Here is a 16,119-nt window from a genome sequence, read left to right on the forward strand (position 1 = left end):
CCAGATGAGCTCCACACATTCCTAGGCACTGACTGAATGGGCCTAAGTGATTGCTGAGCCTGTCATGGATCTTTGGGAGATCAGCAAGAACAGGAATGATCCTTCTGGACTGGAGAAGGGCAGATATTATCCTGATTTTCTAAAAAAAAAAGGGCAGAGGGCAGAAGCTATAAACTATAGGTCAGTGAGTTTGTTTTCTATTCTAGCACAATTCCAGAAAGTATAATTAAAAAGACGAGGAGAGAACGTCTAGAAAAGAAAGCAATGATCACCAAGAACCCGACAGCTTCATCAAGAACAGGCGTGCCACACCAACCCAATTTCGTTTTTTTGCCAGTGTTAGTAATCCACAGATAAATGATATAGATACAGTTCATTGAGATTTTAGCAAAGCATCTGACCAAGTCTCTCTAGGACAACATAGAGGCAAAAATATAAATATACAAAGAATATAAAGACAATATAAATATTCCAGAGGACCAATGATGAAGCATGCCACCCACTTTTTAATAGGCAATGAACTTAAAATGCAGAACGAGACATATTTTTGGACACAGCCAATGTAAGAATTTGTTTAGCTTAGCTATGTATATTTGTTACAAAGGTTTGTTTTTTAAATGTTTTTCTTAATTAAAAAAAATGGAAACACCCATATACCAGATAGTTATTGAGTTCCTACAACATGAAAACTGAAAGACAACTTCATTTTACAGAAGAGTAAACTGAGGTCCAGAGGGAGGCAGACTTGCTCTAATTGTTAGAAAGGTTTTCATTGTATAGAGCAAATCTAAAGGGAGAGGTCAGTGGAGCAGCTAGGTGGCACTGGCCTGGAATCAGGAGGACCTAAATTCAAATCCGGCCTCAGACACTTGACACACTTACTAGCTGTGTGACCTTGGGCAAGTCACTTAACCCCAATTGCCCTGCCTTTTTCCCTAATAAAAAGAAAAGAAAAGGTGTGGTCAGAGAGGTCAGAGGGAAACAGCCCACTCTTTGCCACTTGCATCCATTGTTCTGCCCACTAGGGCCAAGCTTCCACACAAATTCTTGACAATGGCCCTTATGTGCACCCTGAGTCTTCTCTTCTCTGAATTATCTCCCATTTTACCCCGCATGGTTTTCAGTCTTCTGACCACCCTAGTCACCCTTCCCTGGAGGTCAGTCCCAGACCATTTCTCTCTGCCCACCCTATGGTCTGCTCCCACACTGGGTCCTGCAGGGGCACCTTACCATCTTGAATGATGCTCTTGGCCAGTAGGTCCTGGATGGTTTCTGTGTACACCAGCCTCATCCTTCGACGTTCTGCCGCCACACTGTACTCTACCTTTTCCTCCTCTGTCAGTGGCAAAATCTGTTTTAGCTTTACCTGCCACCCAGAATGGGAGAGAAGGAGCAAGGGCAAGAAGAGACCAAAATCAACAAAAAGCATATCTATTTATATCATGGGATGATCTGTGCATTGTCAGGAAACAGGGTGCAATGAAGAAGAAGGCTCCTTCTTGGGACGCAACCTTGGACAACTCCACAGCATCTTTCTTCCCAAAGACCTCTCTACCACTGGCCTTTAAGACCCTGCATCTTTCCTCCTATTCCTCCCTGACCTCTCTGACCAAACACCCTACAGTAGACTTAAGAGAAAGAGACAAGTTCCACTCATTCTCTTCTTCCTCTCCCTGAAATGTGCCGTATGGAATTCTCCTCTCTGGGACTTCCCATGATAGGGGGGAAAGGAACCGCATACCCCCTGCACCTCCCTCTGCACGTTCAGCAACAGATTTACACATAGTGGCTAAAGCACATGCTGCCTAGGTGGCCCCCCCCCCCGGCCTCCTCATTTTTGTATTTCTTTCTCTAATACAGGTGATCAAATAATGATCCCAAGATAGATGTTTCTAGCCTTCAAGGTGATTTCATGAGTCAGAAGCCCCTGAGTCCCTCACTCAGGTGCTACTATGAGCACTTCCTGGAGAAAATGGACCATGACAGGAGGAGAAACCCAAGCCCTGCCCTGGTCTCCCAGAAGCCATTGACCTTGAGGGAGTCTTTTGGACAATATAGAGTTGAAATAAAGGTGAAATGTCAATCCCCATTAAATGTCTCATATTTTAATGTTTTAAATGTCAGCCTCCTGGGAGAGTCCAATAGGAAGTATTGGTTACTAGGTCAAGCTTTGAGTCTTTGTTAGTACATACTGATTAGTCTTTAGTGTTCTAAGCATTTCTTCCTTAGTGGAGGAAATAAATAGCTGTCCTATACCTGCTTGATATTGAGTACTTTCTATACCCTTTGGGGGAAATCCCAGAAATGAGTCAAATCTAGGCTTTCAGTGATTTTCCACAAGGCTCTGAGGAGGGGGAATAAAGAATCAAAGAGTATGAGAAATAAACCTACCCCTCTCTTTTAAATGTCAGGCTCCCTCAGGACTGAACTAGGTTGTACATAACAAGCCCAGAGCTTGGGGCCCCTTAGATGGGAGAAGGCAAGTAGTTCAGTTCCCCTGGGCCCAACAGTGATATCTATTAATCCGTATGTAAGTATGTGATCCCCCCATCCCCACCCCCATAGAATGGCAGCTCTTCGAGGACATTTTTGTATTTATAACCCCAATGCCTGGCACTTAGCAGGTATTTGATGAATACTCATTGATTTATTGATTTTACCTCTATATCCTGTGGTCCCAACAGATCCCTGCACCTACTGGGCACACAAGAAATGTTGGCAGGACTTTACTGCTCAGGTTGTGGATGCTAAGGCATCTTCTTACTCTCAGGTCACTACCATTGCTACATATATCCATAATATATTATAGACTATAACATTATAATATATGATATATTACAGACTATAATATTAATTCTTCTCTAAGGCAAGACCTAGATCCTTCCCCTAGTCTCAACCAGTTTACCAGGTGCTCAGCTGACATCAAGCAATAAGCTTTTATTGAGCACCCACTACTGGGCTGGGAACCAGGAAGCCTCTTCTTTCTGAGTTCAAATCTGGCCTCAGCCACTTCCTAACTGTGAGACTCTGGGCAAGTCACTTCACCTGGTTTGCCTCAGTTTCCTCATCTGTAAAATGAGCTGGAAAAGGAAATGGCAAACCACGCCAGTATCTTTGCCAAGAAAACCCCAAATGGGGTCACAGAGAGTTGGACTTGACTGAAAACAGTTGAACGACAACAACATTACATGTCAAGCACCGTGCTAGATACTGTTACAAAGATAAAAAAAGAAAGAAACATGTTCTACCACCAGAGAGCTTCCATTCCCTGAGAGGAGAGAGCATGCAGACACCTAAGTGAAGAGGGGCAGCTGATCTTTGACCAATTGGTTCACTGGTGTTGAGTGAGGCAGTGTTGGAAAGCAAGGGACTCATCATGGAGATAATAAAGTGGTAATCTGTTTAAGAGGTGTTAAACTAATTACAAAGCTGTTTTAGCCCCCAGGGGCCTCTTACAAAGTATGGCAAAGTTTCTCCAATTGAATTGGAAGACGAACTTGGGGTTTGCTGACTGAAGATGGGCTCCACCCCTAGAGGGGTTTAAATAGCTAAGGTGGCCATTCCCTATAGTCGATGATGCCACTTGAGAGTTTCAGGCTCAGGCCAAGAGCAGGTGTTCAGAGTAGAGCAGTGGCGGGGAAGGGTTTTTTTTATCTCCTCACCTTTATTAGCTGTCATATCTAGTAACAGAGATGCTCAAACAGCAGTCAGACAGCTAGCATTTATTAAGCGCCTGCTTTGTGCCAGGCACTGTGCTAAGTACTGGGGATATAAAGAAAGGCAAAAACTCATCCCTGCTCTCAAAGTCTAATGGGGGAGACAATCTACAAACAACTCTTCACCAAAAAGCTGTAGACAGGATAAATTAGAGATAATAAACAGAAAGAAGGCTCCAGCATTAAGGGGAATTAGCAAAGGGGTGAATCTGGATCAGGAAAGTTTGCTGGGACTTGAAAGAAGCCAGGGAAGCCTGGAAGAAGAGATGAGGAGAGAGATAGCTCCAGGAACCGGGAACAGCAAGCAAAAGTTATCGGTCAGGACATGAGATGTCAAAGCATAGCACAGATGCTAGGGTCATTGGACTGGCCTTTAGAATATGTTGGGGGACGGGGAGTAAGGTGCATGAAGATTGAAAAGTTAGGAAGGTGCCAAGTCAGGAAGGGCTTGGAAAACCAAGCAGAAAATTGTACATTTGCTCCAGGAGGTGATAGGGAGCCACTGGGCAGGGAGGGGCAGAGGGGGGCAGAATATAGTCAGGCCCATCAGTCAGCAAACATTTGTTAAGTACCATGTGCTAACCAATGGGGGTACAAAAAGCGGTAAAAGACAATGTCCGTTCTCAGAGAGCTCACAGTATGGTGGGAGAGACAACATGCCAGTAACTCTGTACAAACCAACTATACGAAGGGATAAATTGGAGACAATTACCAGAGAGAAGGCACTGGAATTAAGGAGGATGTGGAAAGACTTCCTGTAGAAGACAGGATTTTAGCTGGGTCTTCAGGGAAGCCAGAAGATGAGGAGGGAGAGAATTCCAGGCATGGCTGACAGCCAGTGAAAATCTTCAGAGCCTAGAGGAGCATCTTGTTCAAGGAGCATCACAGTATCCCTGAATCACAGGGTCCAAGAGGTAGGAAGATATAAGGTGTAAGAAGACTGGAAGGGTGGGTCAAGGGCATGGGACCAGGTTACAAAAGGCTTTGAGTGCCAAATAGCTGGTTTGATATTGGAAGTGATAGGGAGCCAGTGGGGTTGATTGAATGCGGGGTGGGGGGAGGCGTTGACATGATCAGACCTGTACTTTAGGATCACCGATTTGACATGTTGAATGGATTGGAGTGGGGGAGGTTTAAGATCATGTACAGCTAGCAGGCTATTGCAAGAGTCCAAGTATAAGGTGATGAGAACCCAAACCATGGCAGTGGCGGGGCCAGAGGAGAGAAGTGGGCATATAGAGAAGTTACACATGTAGAAATGACAGGATTTGACCAGTGACTGGATATAGGGGTGGGTGAGAAATGAGTTGAAGATGACACCTAGGTTGGGAGCCTGAGGGTCTGGGAGGATCACGGTACCCCTGACAGCAACAGAATAGTTAGGCAGAAGGGAGAGTTGGGTTAGGTTGATTTCAGCTTTGAATATGTTGAGTTTAAGGTGCCTGTGGTTCAAGAAATCTAAAGGTAATTAGAAATGTGAGATCAGAGTTTGGGAGAGAGGTGAGGACCTGAGAAGTGATCTAAGAGCCATCTGCAAAGAGATCATTGAAACTGTGGGAACTGATGAGATCATTGAGTGAAAAAGAAGAGAAAAAGGTGCAAGACAGAGCTTTGGGGACCTCCACTGTTAGCTGGTCTGACTTGGAAGAGGATCCAGCAAAGGAGACTGAGAAGGAATGGCCAGAGAGGTAGGAGGAGAACCAGGAGAGAGTACTGTCCTGAAAACTGGAGCCAGAGTCAACCAGAAGTTTGTTAGACTATGACGCACTCTTCCCTGAAGAAAGACCAGCAACCTAGAACCTCCCTTTGGTCTCAGCCAGTCTGCCAGGGGCTCTGCTGGAATCAACAAGTATTTATTAAGTACCCACTATGTTCCTGGCCTGGTACTAAGTGTTTGGAGGAGTTCCAAGATGAAAATGAAATAATCCCTGCCCTCAAGGAGCTAATATTATACAAGGGGAAACAATTCTGGGCAAGTCACTTAGGTTCCCCAGGCCTCTCTTTCCTCATCTCTGAAATGGAGACGATATCACCTGCCTCACAGGGTTGTTGCAAGGATCAAATGAGATGATATATGGAGGCATTTCACAAACCTACAAGCCCTATGTAAATGCCAGCTCTTCTTATGATCATCAGCAAGTTGATGGTAGTGATTATAATAACAGTATAGGTTATGGCGTTGTGGTTCAAACCGGATGCTTCCCCCAGGAATGATTAACTGAGCCAGAGATTATAGTTTAATTATCTGGGCAATTATGTTCCTTACCTATGCTATGTTATTTCCTCCTACTCATCTGCTTAGCCCCAGCCAGTCCAGGCTCCTGGCCACCCCTGAACTCAAGTATGTTTGCCCCACTCCTTCTCCTTTTCTACTAAAGCCTGTGCCTGAAATGCCTTCCCTCAGCTCCCCCCAATTGAAATCACGCAGGATACAGCTCAAAAGTCGCCTCTGCCAGGCTGCCTTCCATGAGTGCTGACCACCCCCTCCCCTGCCTGGTTTCTCAGGCTCAGAGGAACAATGAGTCCCACAACTGGACCCTAAGGTTTGCAAAACACTTTACAAATGTAACCTCATTTTAACCTCACGACTACCCTGGGATGTAGGTGTTACTAATATCCTAACTCTGTAGATGAGGAAACAGAGGCAGAGGTTAAATGACCACTCATCTCATAAGAGTCTGAGGCAGGATTAGAACTCTGGTCTTCCTGACTCCAGGCCCAGTGCTCTATCCAGTGCATCACCCAGCTGCCTCAATGTCCATTAGAGGATTTAGTCATTGTGACACATTGGGAAAATCATTCCCAGTCTCTGTTTTCTCTGTAAAATGAGGAGCATTGGACTAGCTGACCCCTTTAGGAGGAAGGAGAGTTTCATTCATTGTAGCTGTATCCTCAGCACCTAGGACAGTGCCTGGCACATGGAATGGGCTGAATTGATTGATTGATTAATTGCAAGGGTCTTCAGGGGTCGCCTGGCTGAACCTATAACTGAAAACCAAACTCTATGACAATATGCTAGATACCCTGCCGCTTCTTGAGGGACCTCCAAGGATAGGGGCATACACTAACTAGGGAGGCAGCCTGTCCTATCTTGGGACAACTGTAACTGCTAGGAATGTCTTCCTGATGTGAAGTCTCCATGCACTTCTTTGTTTTGTTTTCTGTTCCCGGTTCTGCTCTCTGGGACCAGAGGATAAATCTAATCCCTCGTTAGCACTTCAAATAGTGGAAGACCCCTATCAGCTCTCATGTCTCTCTCCCCTTCCTCACCATAGTCTCCTCTTTTCCAGCTTCTTCCTCCAATCCTCATACAGTAGGAATTTAAGTAAGGTGGAAAGAATTCCAGGTTTTGGAAGCACAAGATCTGGGTTCAAATCCCACCTCAGACATTTTTTAGCTGTTGTAACATTGCAAAGGTTGTTTAATCCTCCCTGGACAGGAGTTTCCTCATCTATAAAATGAAAGATTAGGCCAGATGGTCTCTGAGCCCCCTCCCATCTCTGCCCCAATCCCACATCTAGGATTCTGTGATCCCTGAACACACCCTATACATTCCAGGGTCCTGTGAATCCTACAACTATGCCAGCCTGCCTGGTTTGGCCCTATGCCATTTCATGGACATTTGCTGGACTCTGCTGGGACCACGGACTCTTGGCTGCCCTCCCTGCGTCAGGGAAGCTGAGCCTCCTGCTGGCCCAGGCCCCTCAGCCTATAAATGTGACCCACAGCTACAGGGAAAGCCCGGACCAGGAGGGCTGGTCACTAGCTGGTTTGGAATGGTAATGGCAGGCTTTCCCTACCTTGGAAGAGTCTCGCTGGGCCACAAATGTGGCCAGAGCTTTGCATACGCTCCACTGCTTCTCAGTGCAGGGGTCCTCTGAGGTCACCTGGATGCCCACCTAGCAGGGTAAAGACATCTTGGTTTAAGGAAACTCAGCAGTAGGTGCTTGGGTCACCCCTCAGCCTCCCTGGGGGTTCCCAGAGCCCTAGTTCTTCATGTGTTGACCATGTATGAATCCACTTCTCCAGGCCAGGGCTTGGAAGAAGCCCAGTCCAGATTCTGAAGGTGTCAGATACCAGGGCCTGGGGGCTCAGAGAAAGCCATGGCTGCAAAGAGGAGGCCAAAGGGAGCAGCAGGGGGCCAGTCCAGGAGGTAATGGGGCCTCTCCAACATTTCCAGCCCCAAAGGTGGCTATAACTTGGCTTTCTAGTTTTTCTGACCTTATCCTGCCCAGAGACCCAGATTCTGCCATGTGGAGCTCGGCCCAACCCAGTGGAGCAGGAGATTCCAAGGGGTCATGGCAGGGGTTGTGGATGATGATGAATTTGGGGGAGATTTGTGATTTACAAGAATTTCCAGTGAGGAAACTCCCTCCACCAATGCAGATCACTACCAGCCTCTACTACTCATAGTCATCTAGAGGTACCTGGGGCCGGGGGAAATATTAATCTTCTTTAATATTTCAAGGAGTCTCCATTTCTGATTTCCTTGGAATAACAAAGATCACAAAACCTCCTGGCATTAGAAAATGAACTTTAATGATTGCTGTGGCTAAAAAAAGTGTTTGTCCACCCACTGCTGGCCAAGCTCCTGGAGATGAGCATGAGCACCCAGGAGAGGCTGGTGCCCAAAGCCCACCAGAGCCATGCCCAGGGTGCACTGGAAGTGGGCCATGAGGGGTTTGCCCAAGGCCACTCGGGCTGATTAAGAGGCATAGAGACTGGAACCAAGACTCCTGAGTCCCAGTCCAGTGCCCTGCTCACTGCACCACACTGCCTAAATACCCAGACCTCCCAAGGGCAAAGAACTGGCCTTGAGGTTTGGATTCTGGTTCCTAGCTCAGGGATCTCGGGTAATCCATTGCCCTTCTCTGGGCCTCAGGTTCCTCATCAGCAAAGTAGGATAAAGAGTCCTTAGATTACTTTCCCCATGGGGTAGCTATAAAGAACAGGATTTGTAAACCCCAGAACACCATAGAAATATGAGTTGGCATTAATTTTGGGCAAGAACAACCAGAGGACAGAAGTCAAGAACCAAGAGTGATCAGAGGGAAGGGGATGTCCTAGTGGGGAGATGAACTGGAACTTGGGGTGCCAGGGCTAGGGCAGTGAGTCAAAAAACCCACCCAGTTTCCAGATGGTACCTCAAGGTCCCAACCCCTCTCACCCCTCTAGGCTCCAACCCCCCATACCTGACCCCCCCCAGCCTCCAACCTCTCTCCCCAAAAACACCTGCCCCCCAGGCTCCTCCCCCATACACACCTGCCCTCCCCAGCCTCTGACCCCTCCCCCCATACACACCTCCATGCTGGAGTTGAAGGCACGATTCACCTTGGCTTTTATGTTGACCACTTGTCCAGTTCTGGGGAGAGAACAACAAGTGTAACACTAACCCAAGAGGCCCTGGGTTCCAGTCCTGGCTGGGCTGCTTCCTCCCTGCTTGATCTTGGGTGACTAGTCAGCAGTTTCCTGATCTATGAAATGAGGGGGTGAGAAGGATGATCTCCAAGTGCCTTCCAGCTCTTCCTGTGACACTATCCAGTAAGAGAAAAGGAGAGAAGGGGAAGGAAAGAAAGGAGGAGCCCCGCAGCCCCCAGGCAGACAGGTCACTCTGGGACAGCTCTCCCTGGGAGGTTGGGCTTTAGGCCACGCCCTCCCTAACTCCCAGGCCTAATCTCCCTTCCTTGTGACAATTAAGTACTTCAGGACTAGGCAGGACCCTGTGCCCAGGCCTAGGGTCACCAATGCTTTCAGAGGGTCCTTACCTCTGAAGTGTGGGGGCGTGCTGGGTATGGAGGCAGGGGCCTGAGTCTGAAGGCCATTTTTGGCACTTACTGACCATAGGCAAGCTGCCCAATCCCTCTGAGCCTCAGTCTCCTTCCAACTCTAGACCTATGGCCCTGTAATCATTGAACACCCCCTTACCTTCCTATATCTCCACCCACTATTTCCTGACTGTAATGCTCCCCTCCTCTCTGTCCTATCTGAATTCAGATAATCTAGTTTGTCCTTGGAAGCCCAACTCGGGTCCTCCCACTTCCAGGAAGCCTCCCCTGATTCACCCCCAGCCATGGTGATGTCTTCTTCATCTCACTCCAGCTATAACCATCACTGTGCCTTCTCTTATGGTCCCTGCCCCCCATAGATGAGGCTTCATGCTTTACAAAGCAGTTTCCTCAGGCACTGAGCGGCACAGCTCCACCGGCCATGTCCAGGATCCCAGGCTCTTCCCAGCACATGCCTCTTCTCATGGGTCATTCCCCATCCCATGCTCCACCCCTCTGACCCCCAACCTCCTTCAACTACATCTACTTCTCACTCTTGCTTTGGGAACAAGTATCATGGAATCCACCCAGCCATGGCTACTGGACAGGGCATGACAATGGACCGTCCAGTGGCTCTGCTCACCATCTCTGGGACCCCCTTCCCTGGCTCCCTCACTCTCCTCTCTGTTTCGTTCCCCTGATTAGATTGGAAGCCCCTAAAGGGCAGGTATGGGTTCCTTTTTTGTCTCTATATTTCAGGCATCTAGGATGGTACTCATACAGAAGGTGCTTAATAAATGTATGTTAATCAATTAATCTTTGGTATTACAATCTGATATCCAGTGTCTGGTGAGATCCTTGAGAATGGGCCATTTATTTATTCATTCATTCAGCTAACATTTATTAACTTCTTATTATGGTAAGATACTGTGTTTGGCACTAGGAATACCAAAAGGAAAAACACCACAGGCCCTGCCCTCAAAGAGCTTATGATCAATGGGGTTGGGAGGACACAACTAAGTTTGATATCTGGTAGAGAGATGGAGCCATCCTGGTGAGGGGGAGTCAGATGACCCAAGTTCGGATCCCAGGCCCAGCCATTCAGTCCTTTAACATCCTCAGGCCTCAGTTTATCCATCTGTGAAATTAGGGGGTTGGACAAGATTTCCTCTGAGGTCCCCTGCAACTCTAAAGCTATCATCTTATGATGAAGATAAATTGGGGTACAGGCCAGGTAAGAGGCAGATTACTAGGACAGAAAAGAGCACTGACTGGATTCAAGAGAGGCCTGGGTTCAAATCCAATCCTTTTCACCTTCCTAGGTGAGTGCGCAAAGGTAAATCACTAAATCTCTCTCAGCCTCAGTTTTCCTATCTGGAAAATGGGGATAAGAATCCTTCTAGTACCTACCACCCAGCATTGTTGTAACGATCAAATAGGACACTGAACATATAAAGAAAGTGCTTTGCAAACCTTAAGGTGCATCAGAAACTATCAGCTGTTATTATGATGAGAGAAGGAAGGAAGGGAGGGAAAGAAGGAAGAAAGAAGGGAGGGAGGGAGGAGGGAAGGAAGGAAGGAAGGAAGAAGGGGGGGGAAGGAAAAGAGGGAGGGAAGGAGAGAAGGGAAGGGAAGTAGTGAGGAAAAAGGAAGGGAAGGAATGAGGAAGGAAGAAAGGAAAAAAGAGGGAAAGAAGAAGGAAGGAAGGAAGGAAGGAAGGAAGGAAGGAAGGAAGGAAGGAAAAAAGTAAGGAAGGAAGGAAGGAAGGAAGGAAGGAAGGAAGGAAGGAAGGAAGGAAGGAAGGAAGGAAAAAAGTAAGGAAGGAAGGAAGGAAGGAAGGAAGGGAGGACGGAAGGAAGGAAGGAAAAAAGGAAGGAAGGGAGGGAGGAAGGGAGGGAGGGAGGAAGGAAGGAAGGGAGGGAGGACGGGAGGGAGGGAGGGAAGGGAGGGTGGAATGAAGGAAATGCTCCTAAAGACTATTCTAAGAAGACCATCATTATTCTCAGGCCCCTCCCAGCTATGATGTCACATGGACCATTTTATTATATTTGAAAGAGCCCTTGATTCGGAATCAAAAGATTTGGGTTCAAATCCAGGCAACTCCCTTACAACTGGTGTGCCCTTGAGAGGTCACGTCCTTCACAGGCCTTGATTTCTTCCTTCCTCAGGGAGGGAAGCTGGGCTAGATCAGGCTGAGCAAACCTCAGGTGGGCCACGCTCAGGTCATACAGAAGCAGGGGCAGACCTGATGTGGATGGTGGGTGATAGAGTTAGACCCTTGGGCTAGAAGATCTATGAAGCTTCCTCCTCCATCAGCTAAATCCTGCGATGTTGCTGTACTTACAATGTGTGGGGATGATGATGCTTTTTTCACCATCCTGTTAACTGTGTGGGGCAAATTATTTAATCTTTCTATATCTCCATCTTTTAGGGGCAAAAAAGATCCTGGAGATATGATGCTAATTCTTTCCTTGGAGCATTTAAATGATGGTGAAACACTCTGAAAAAAAAAAAGTCTGGACCTAGTGAAAAGCTTCGCAAGAAACGTGACTCACAAGGGCAGGAGAGAGCAACAAGCCTGGTTTCTTGGACACCTCAATTTGAGGCCCAGTAGGTCAGTAAATATTAAGCACCTACTGTGTGCCAGGCACTGCACTAAGAGCTGGGGATACAAAAAGAGGCAAAAGACAACCCCTGCCCTCAAGGAGCTTACAGTCTAATGGGGAGACAACATGTAAACAGATATGTACAAACAAGCTACAGACAGGAGAAATAGGAAATAATTAACAGAGGGAGGGCACCGGAATTAAGAGGACTTGGGGATCTTCCTGGGATTTGAGCTGGGACTTAAAGGAACCAGGGAAGGCAGTAGGCAGAGATGAAGAGGGAGGGCCTTCCAGGCATGGGGCACAGCCAGGGAAAATGCCTGGAGTCTGGAGACAGAATATTTTGTTTGTGGAACAGCCAGGAGTCTGGTGTCACTGCATCGAAGAGTACATGTCAGGGAGTGAGGCAGGAGGAGACTAGGAAGGTAGGAGGGGCCAGGTTTTGAAGGGCTTTGCATGCCAAACAGAGCATTTTGCACTTGATCATGGAGGTGATTGCAAGCCAATGGCATTTACCTAAAATGGCCAGCTTGTTTGAAAGCAGAGGCAGGGCCCTGAGACAGGCCAGTCTCCATTTCTCCCAGAAGTCTGTTCTTCTTTCCCTGAGGCACAGGGTTTCCCTCACTTCTTTCCCTGGCTCCTCTAGCCAGAGTTTCCCACAATCCTCCACCCATCGACTTTGGGGAACTCAGGGATCTCCTGCCTTCTCCCCACCCCCCCAATTACAGGAATAACCAAGACTCTGTGTGCGTGCGTGCAGGCAGACAAGTGTGTCTGTATACTTGGCCTCCCTGGCTAGGGATCTACAGAGAGGACCTGTCCAGTTCCGAGGCTCTATTCATTTCTAAGATGCTAGGATTCCATGAGGTCTGCCTGGAAAAGAGAAATTTAACTCTACAATGAGAGTGGAGTTCAAGGACCCTGGTTTGAATGTCAGGCCTGCAGCTGACCTCCTGATGAAAAGAGAGGGTTGGCCTGGGTACTCCCTAAGGTCACCCCTTTCCATCTCTGACATCCCAGTTTCTATTCCTCTGGGCCTCCCGAGCTGCAGCCCCTTGCCTTGGTTCCCCACCCAAAGTCACTTTTTCCCTAGACACAGACCAGGTGACGGCCTCAGCCCCAGCAAGGGCTGAGAGTTGCAGCCTAGGCCCTTCTTAGTAGCACCACTCCCTGGGCATGAGCCAGCCAGGATGCCTGGGAAGGTTCTGCCCTACTCCTGACCTTGTCGACTCATCCGTCCATTGCCCCACACTCCTTTCCGGGCCTCCCTGGGGCAGCAGGGCTGGAAGGAGTAGCCACTTTTATTCCTGATATGCCTGTGTTACAACCCACCAGGCATAAACAAGCTCTCCCTCTCTACCTCTCTACCTCTCTCTCTCTTTCTCTGTCTCTCTCTCCCCTTCTCTCTGTCTCTCTGTCTCTGTCTCTGTCTCTCTCCCCTCTCTCTCTGTCTCTCTCTCCATCTCTTTCTCTCTCTGTGTGTGTCTCTCTCTCCCTCTCTCTTTCCCTCTCTCTCTTTCTGTCTCTCTCTCTCCCCTCTCCCTCCCTCCTTCTCTCTCTCTCTCTTTCTCTCTCTCTCTCTCCCTCTCTCCCTCTTCTCTCTCTCTCTCTCTCTCTCTCTCTCTCTCTCTCTCTCTCTCTCTCTCTCTCTCTCTCTCTCTCATACACACACACACACACACACACACACACACACACACACACACACAGCCCTGGGCACGGGGCCAACAAACTCCTTGCCCGGATGCGTCAGAAGCCCTCGGCACAGCAAGGCGTGGGCGCCCGCCAGCATCCTGCAGAGGTGCCATCCAATGGAGACAAGAGGGAACAAGGCCCCCTTGGCAGGGAGACTCCTCAGGAGAGCCAGGCCCTCCCTCCATGCACTAGCAATGGCCTCCTTCGATGTGGCTGCTGCAACATCCAACCCACACCCCCCCCCGTGCACCAAATCAGACACATCCTGTTTCGGGGGGGGGGGGGAGGCACAGGAGGATAGAGCTTACAGGCCGCTCAGGCCCTCAGTGCCCTCCCAGGACAAGGAGCCCAGCTCCTGGCCATACATACTCAGACTTCTCTATGGCATCCCAGGCTACTGACCACTTATACCCCTACAGAGACTCAGTAGCTCCTTGAGGGCAGAGACTGTCTTGTTTACTTCTATTTGTAAGTCCAGCCCGTAACACAGAGAAAGAGCTTTCCCAATGTGTCACCTGTCTATCTGTCCATCCCTAGCCAGAGAGGCCACCCACTCCACTGTGGCCCAACTGTGACCATCAAGTAGTTTATACTGAGCTATCAATACCCCTACACCCACCATCCACAATGCCTGGTTCTGCATTCTGGGGGCCAAGCAGAATAAATGGAATCCCTCTTCTACAACACAGTCCTTTGAATACTTGAAGGCAATTAGCACCTTGGTCCTAAGACTTCTCTTGGGGGGCAGCTGGGTGGTGTAGTGGACAGGGCACTGGGCCTGGAGTCAGAAAGACTCAGCTTTCTGAGTTCAGATCCAGCTTCAGACACTTCCCAACGGTGTGACCTTGGGCAAGTCACTTTACCCTGTTTGCCTCAGTTTCCTCATCTGTAAAATGAGTTGGAGAAGGAAATGGCAAACCACTCCAGTGTCTCTGCCAAAAAACCCGCAAATGGGGTCACTGAGAGTCAGAAGAATGATTAAACAACAACAGAGACTTCTCTGCTCCAGGCTAAACACTCCCAGTTCCTTCCACACATTCACATAGGACATTCCTTCCCATCGTCCACACGGCATGGTCATATTCATTTCTATACCCTCGAACCCTGAGCCAAAGCTCAGGCTAACTATCTTCTCTTCTGTAAAACTGCCCCTTTTGAGAGATGTGATTTGCCCAGGGTCACACATCTGCTGAGGCCTGGAGCCAAGAGTCATGCAGAGGCCTCTTCTGATCTCTGGACTAATCCTGCTGGACTAGGCATACATCACGTCCATTCTCTGCCTCAGTTTCCCCATCTGGCCCATGGGGATAGCAATCTTTGTACTCCCTCGCTTATAGGGGCAGGGCAAGAAAAAAACACCTTGGACACTAAGTCTCTAGTGATTGAGTGATGATGTTCCTTAAGAAGCCCCTTCCCTCACCCCCTTCTTAGTCAACCAAGCCAGCTCAGGGGAGTCAAAGAACCACAGAATCTCATCGCCAGGAGGGCCCAGGAGGCGTGCTGTCTGATCGTCATGGTCATCCAGCCTCCCCTTAGTGATGGCAGGAAGCCCACTAACACGGCACCATTGGCCCACCCTCTTGTACAAGCCTCCTTGTCTGAAGACACATCCCTAGCTGGGAGGGACCCCAGAGGCCATTTTGTTCAACCTCCTCACTTTACAGATGAGGAAACTGAGACCGGGAGACAGAAGAAACAGGTAATAGGCATCAGGGTGGAATTGGAACCCAGGTCCTCTGGCTTCTTTCCCCCATACTCGCTGCCTCCCCAAAATGTCTCTGAGGCAAGCCTCCTTCTCCCTGGTGGCCTTCAGACACTTCAAGGTCATGCTTATATTGTATTCACCCCAAGCCTTCTCTTGTCTCGGGCTAAATGCCCCAGCTCCAACCAACCATGAAATGATTTGGAGGCTAGAAAAGGGCTGGGGTCACTGAGGGATCAGTGCTAGGTTGGGATTGGGGAGGGGGCTCAGCCCCAAATGGGGAAGGGGAGAACTCTGAGGCAGTCACTCACCTAATGGTGTGCTCAAAATAGATGTCGTCCACTGAGGCCGTTACACACGGGCAGCCTGCGTGTTTCTCAGCTAAACACAAGGAAAGAGAAAGGGACATGTGCCCCCAAAGTCACCTGATGCCCCCCACAATCAAAGGTGTCTAGAGCTGGACAGGACCTCTGAGATCACTGAGTCCACCCCTTACCTGAACAAGAATCCCTGTACCTCATGACTACGTGCCACGTAGGTGGTCACCCAGCCTTGGGTAAAGACCTCATGACTCCTGAGGCAGCCCATCCCAAGCTGGGACAGCTCTTAACGTATGGAGCCTAAAGTTGCTTCTC

At 48.7% G+C, this 16,119-nt stretch overlaps 1 protein-coding gene across 1 annotated transcript in view; it reads right to left on the reverse strand.

Annotated features, from left to right (window-relative positions):
• Positions 1-15,865, reverse strand: part of ACOT11 (acyl-CoA thioesterase 11) — a gene marked incomplete at its 5' end in the record, with an annotated part of 35,674 nt that extends 19,809 nt beyond the window's left edge. The window contains 4 exon segments of the mRNA XM_036753588.1: positions 1,231-1,366; positions 7,517-7,615; positions 9,018-9,078; positions 15,796-15,865. Of these exon segments, the coding sequence (XP_036609483.1) occupies positions 1,231-1,366; positions 7,517-7,615; positions 9,018-9,078; positions 15,796-15,865 (366 nt within the window).
• Between the last annotated feature and the right edge of the window lie 254 nt (positions 15,866-16,119).

Source organism: Trichosurus vulpecula, chromosome 4 (assembly GCF_011100635.1).
Source record: "Trichosurus vulpecula isolate mTriVul1 chromosome 4, mTriVul1.pri, whole genome shotgun sequence".
In the NCBI taxonomy this organism is placed as follows: Eukaryota; Metazoa; Chordata; class Mammalia; order Diprotodontia; family Phalangeridae; genus Trichosurus; species Trichosurus vulpecula.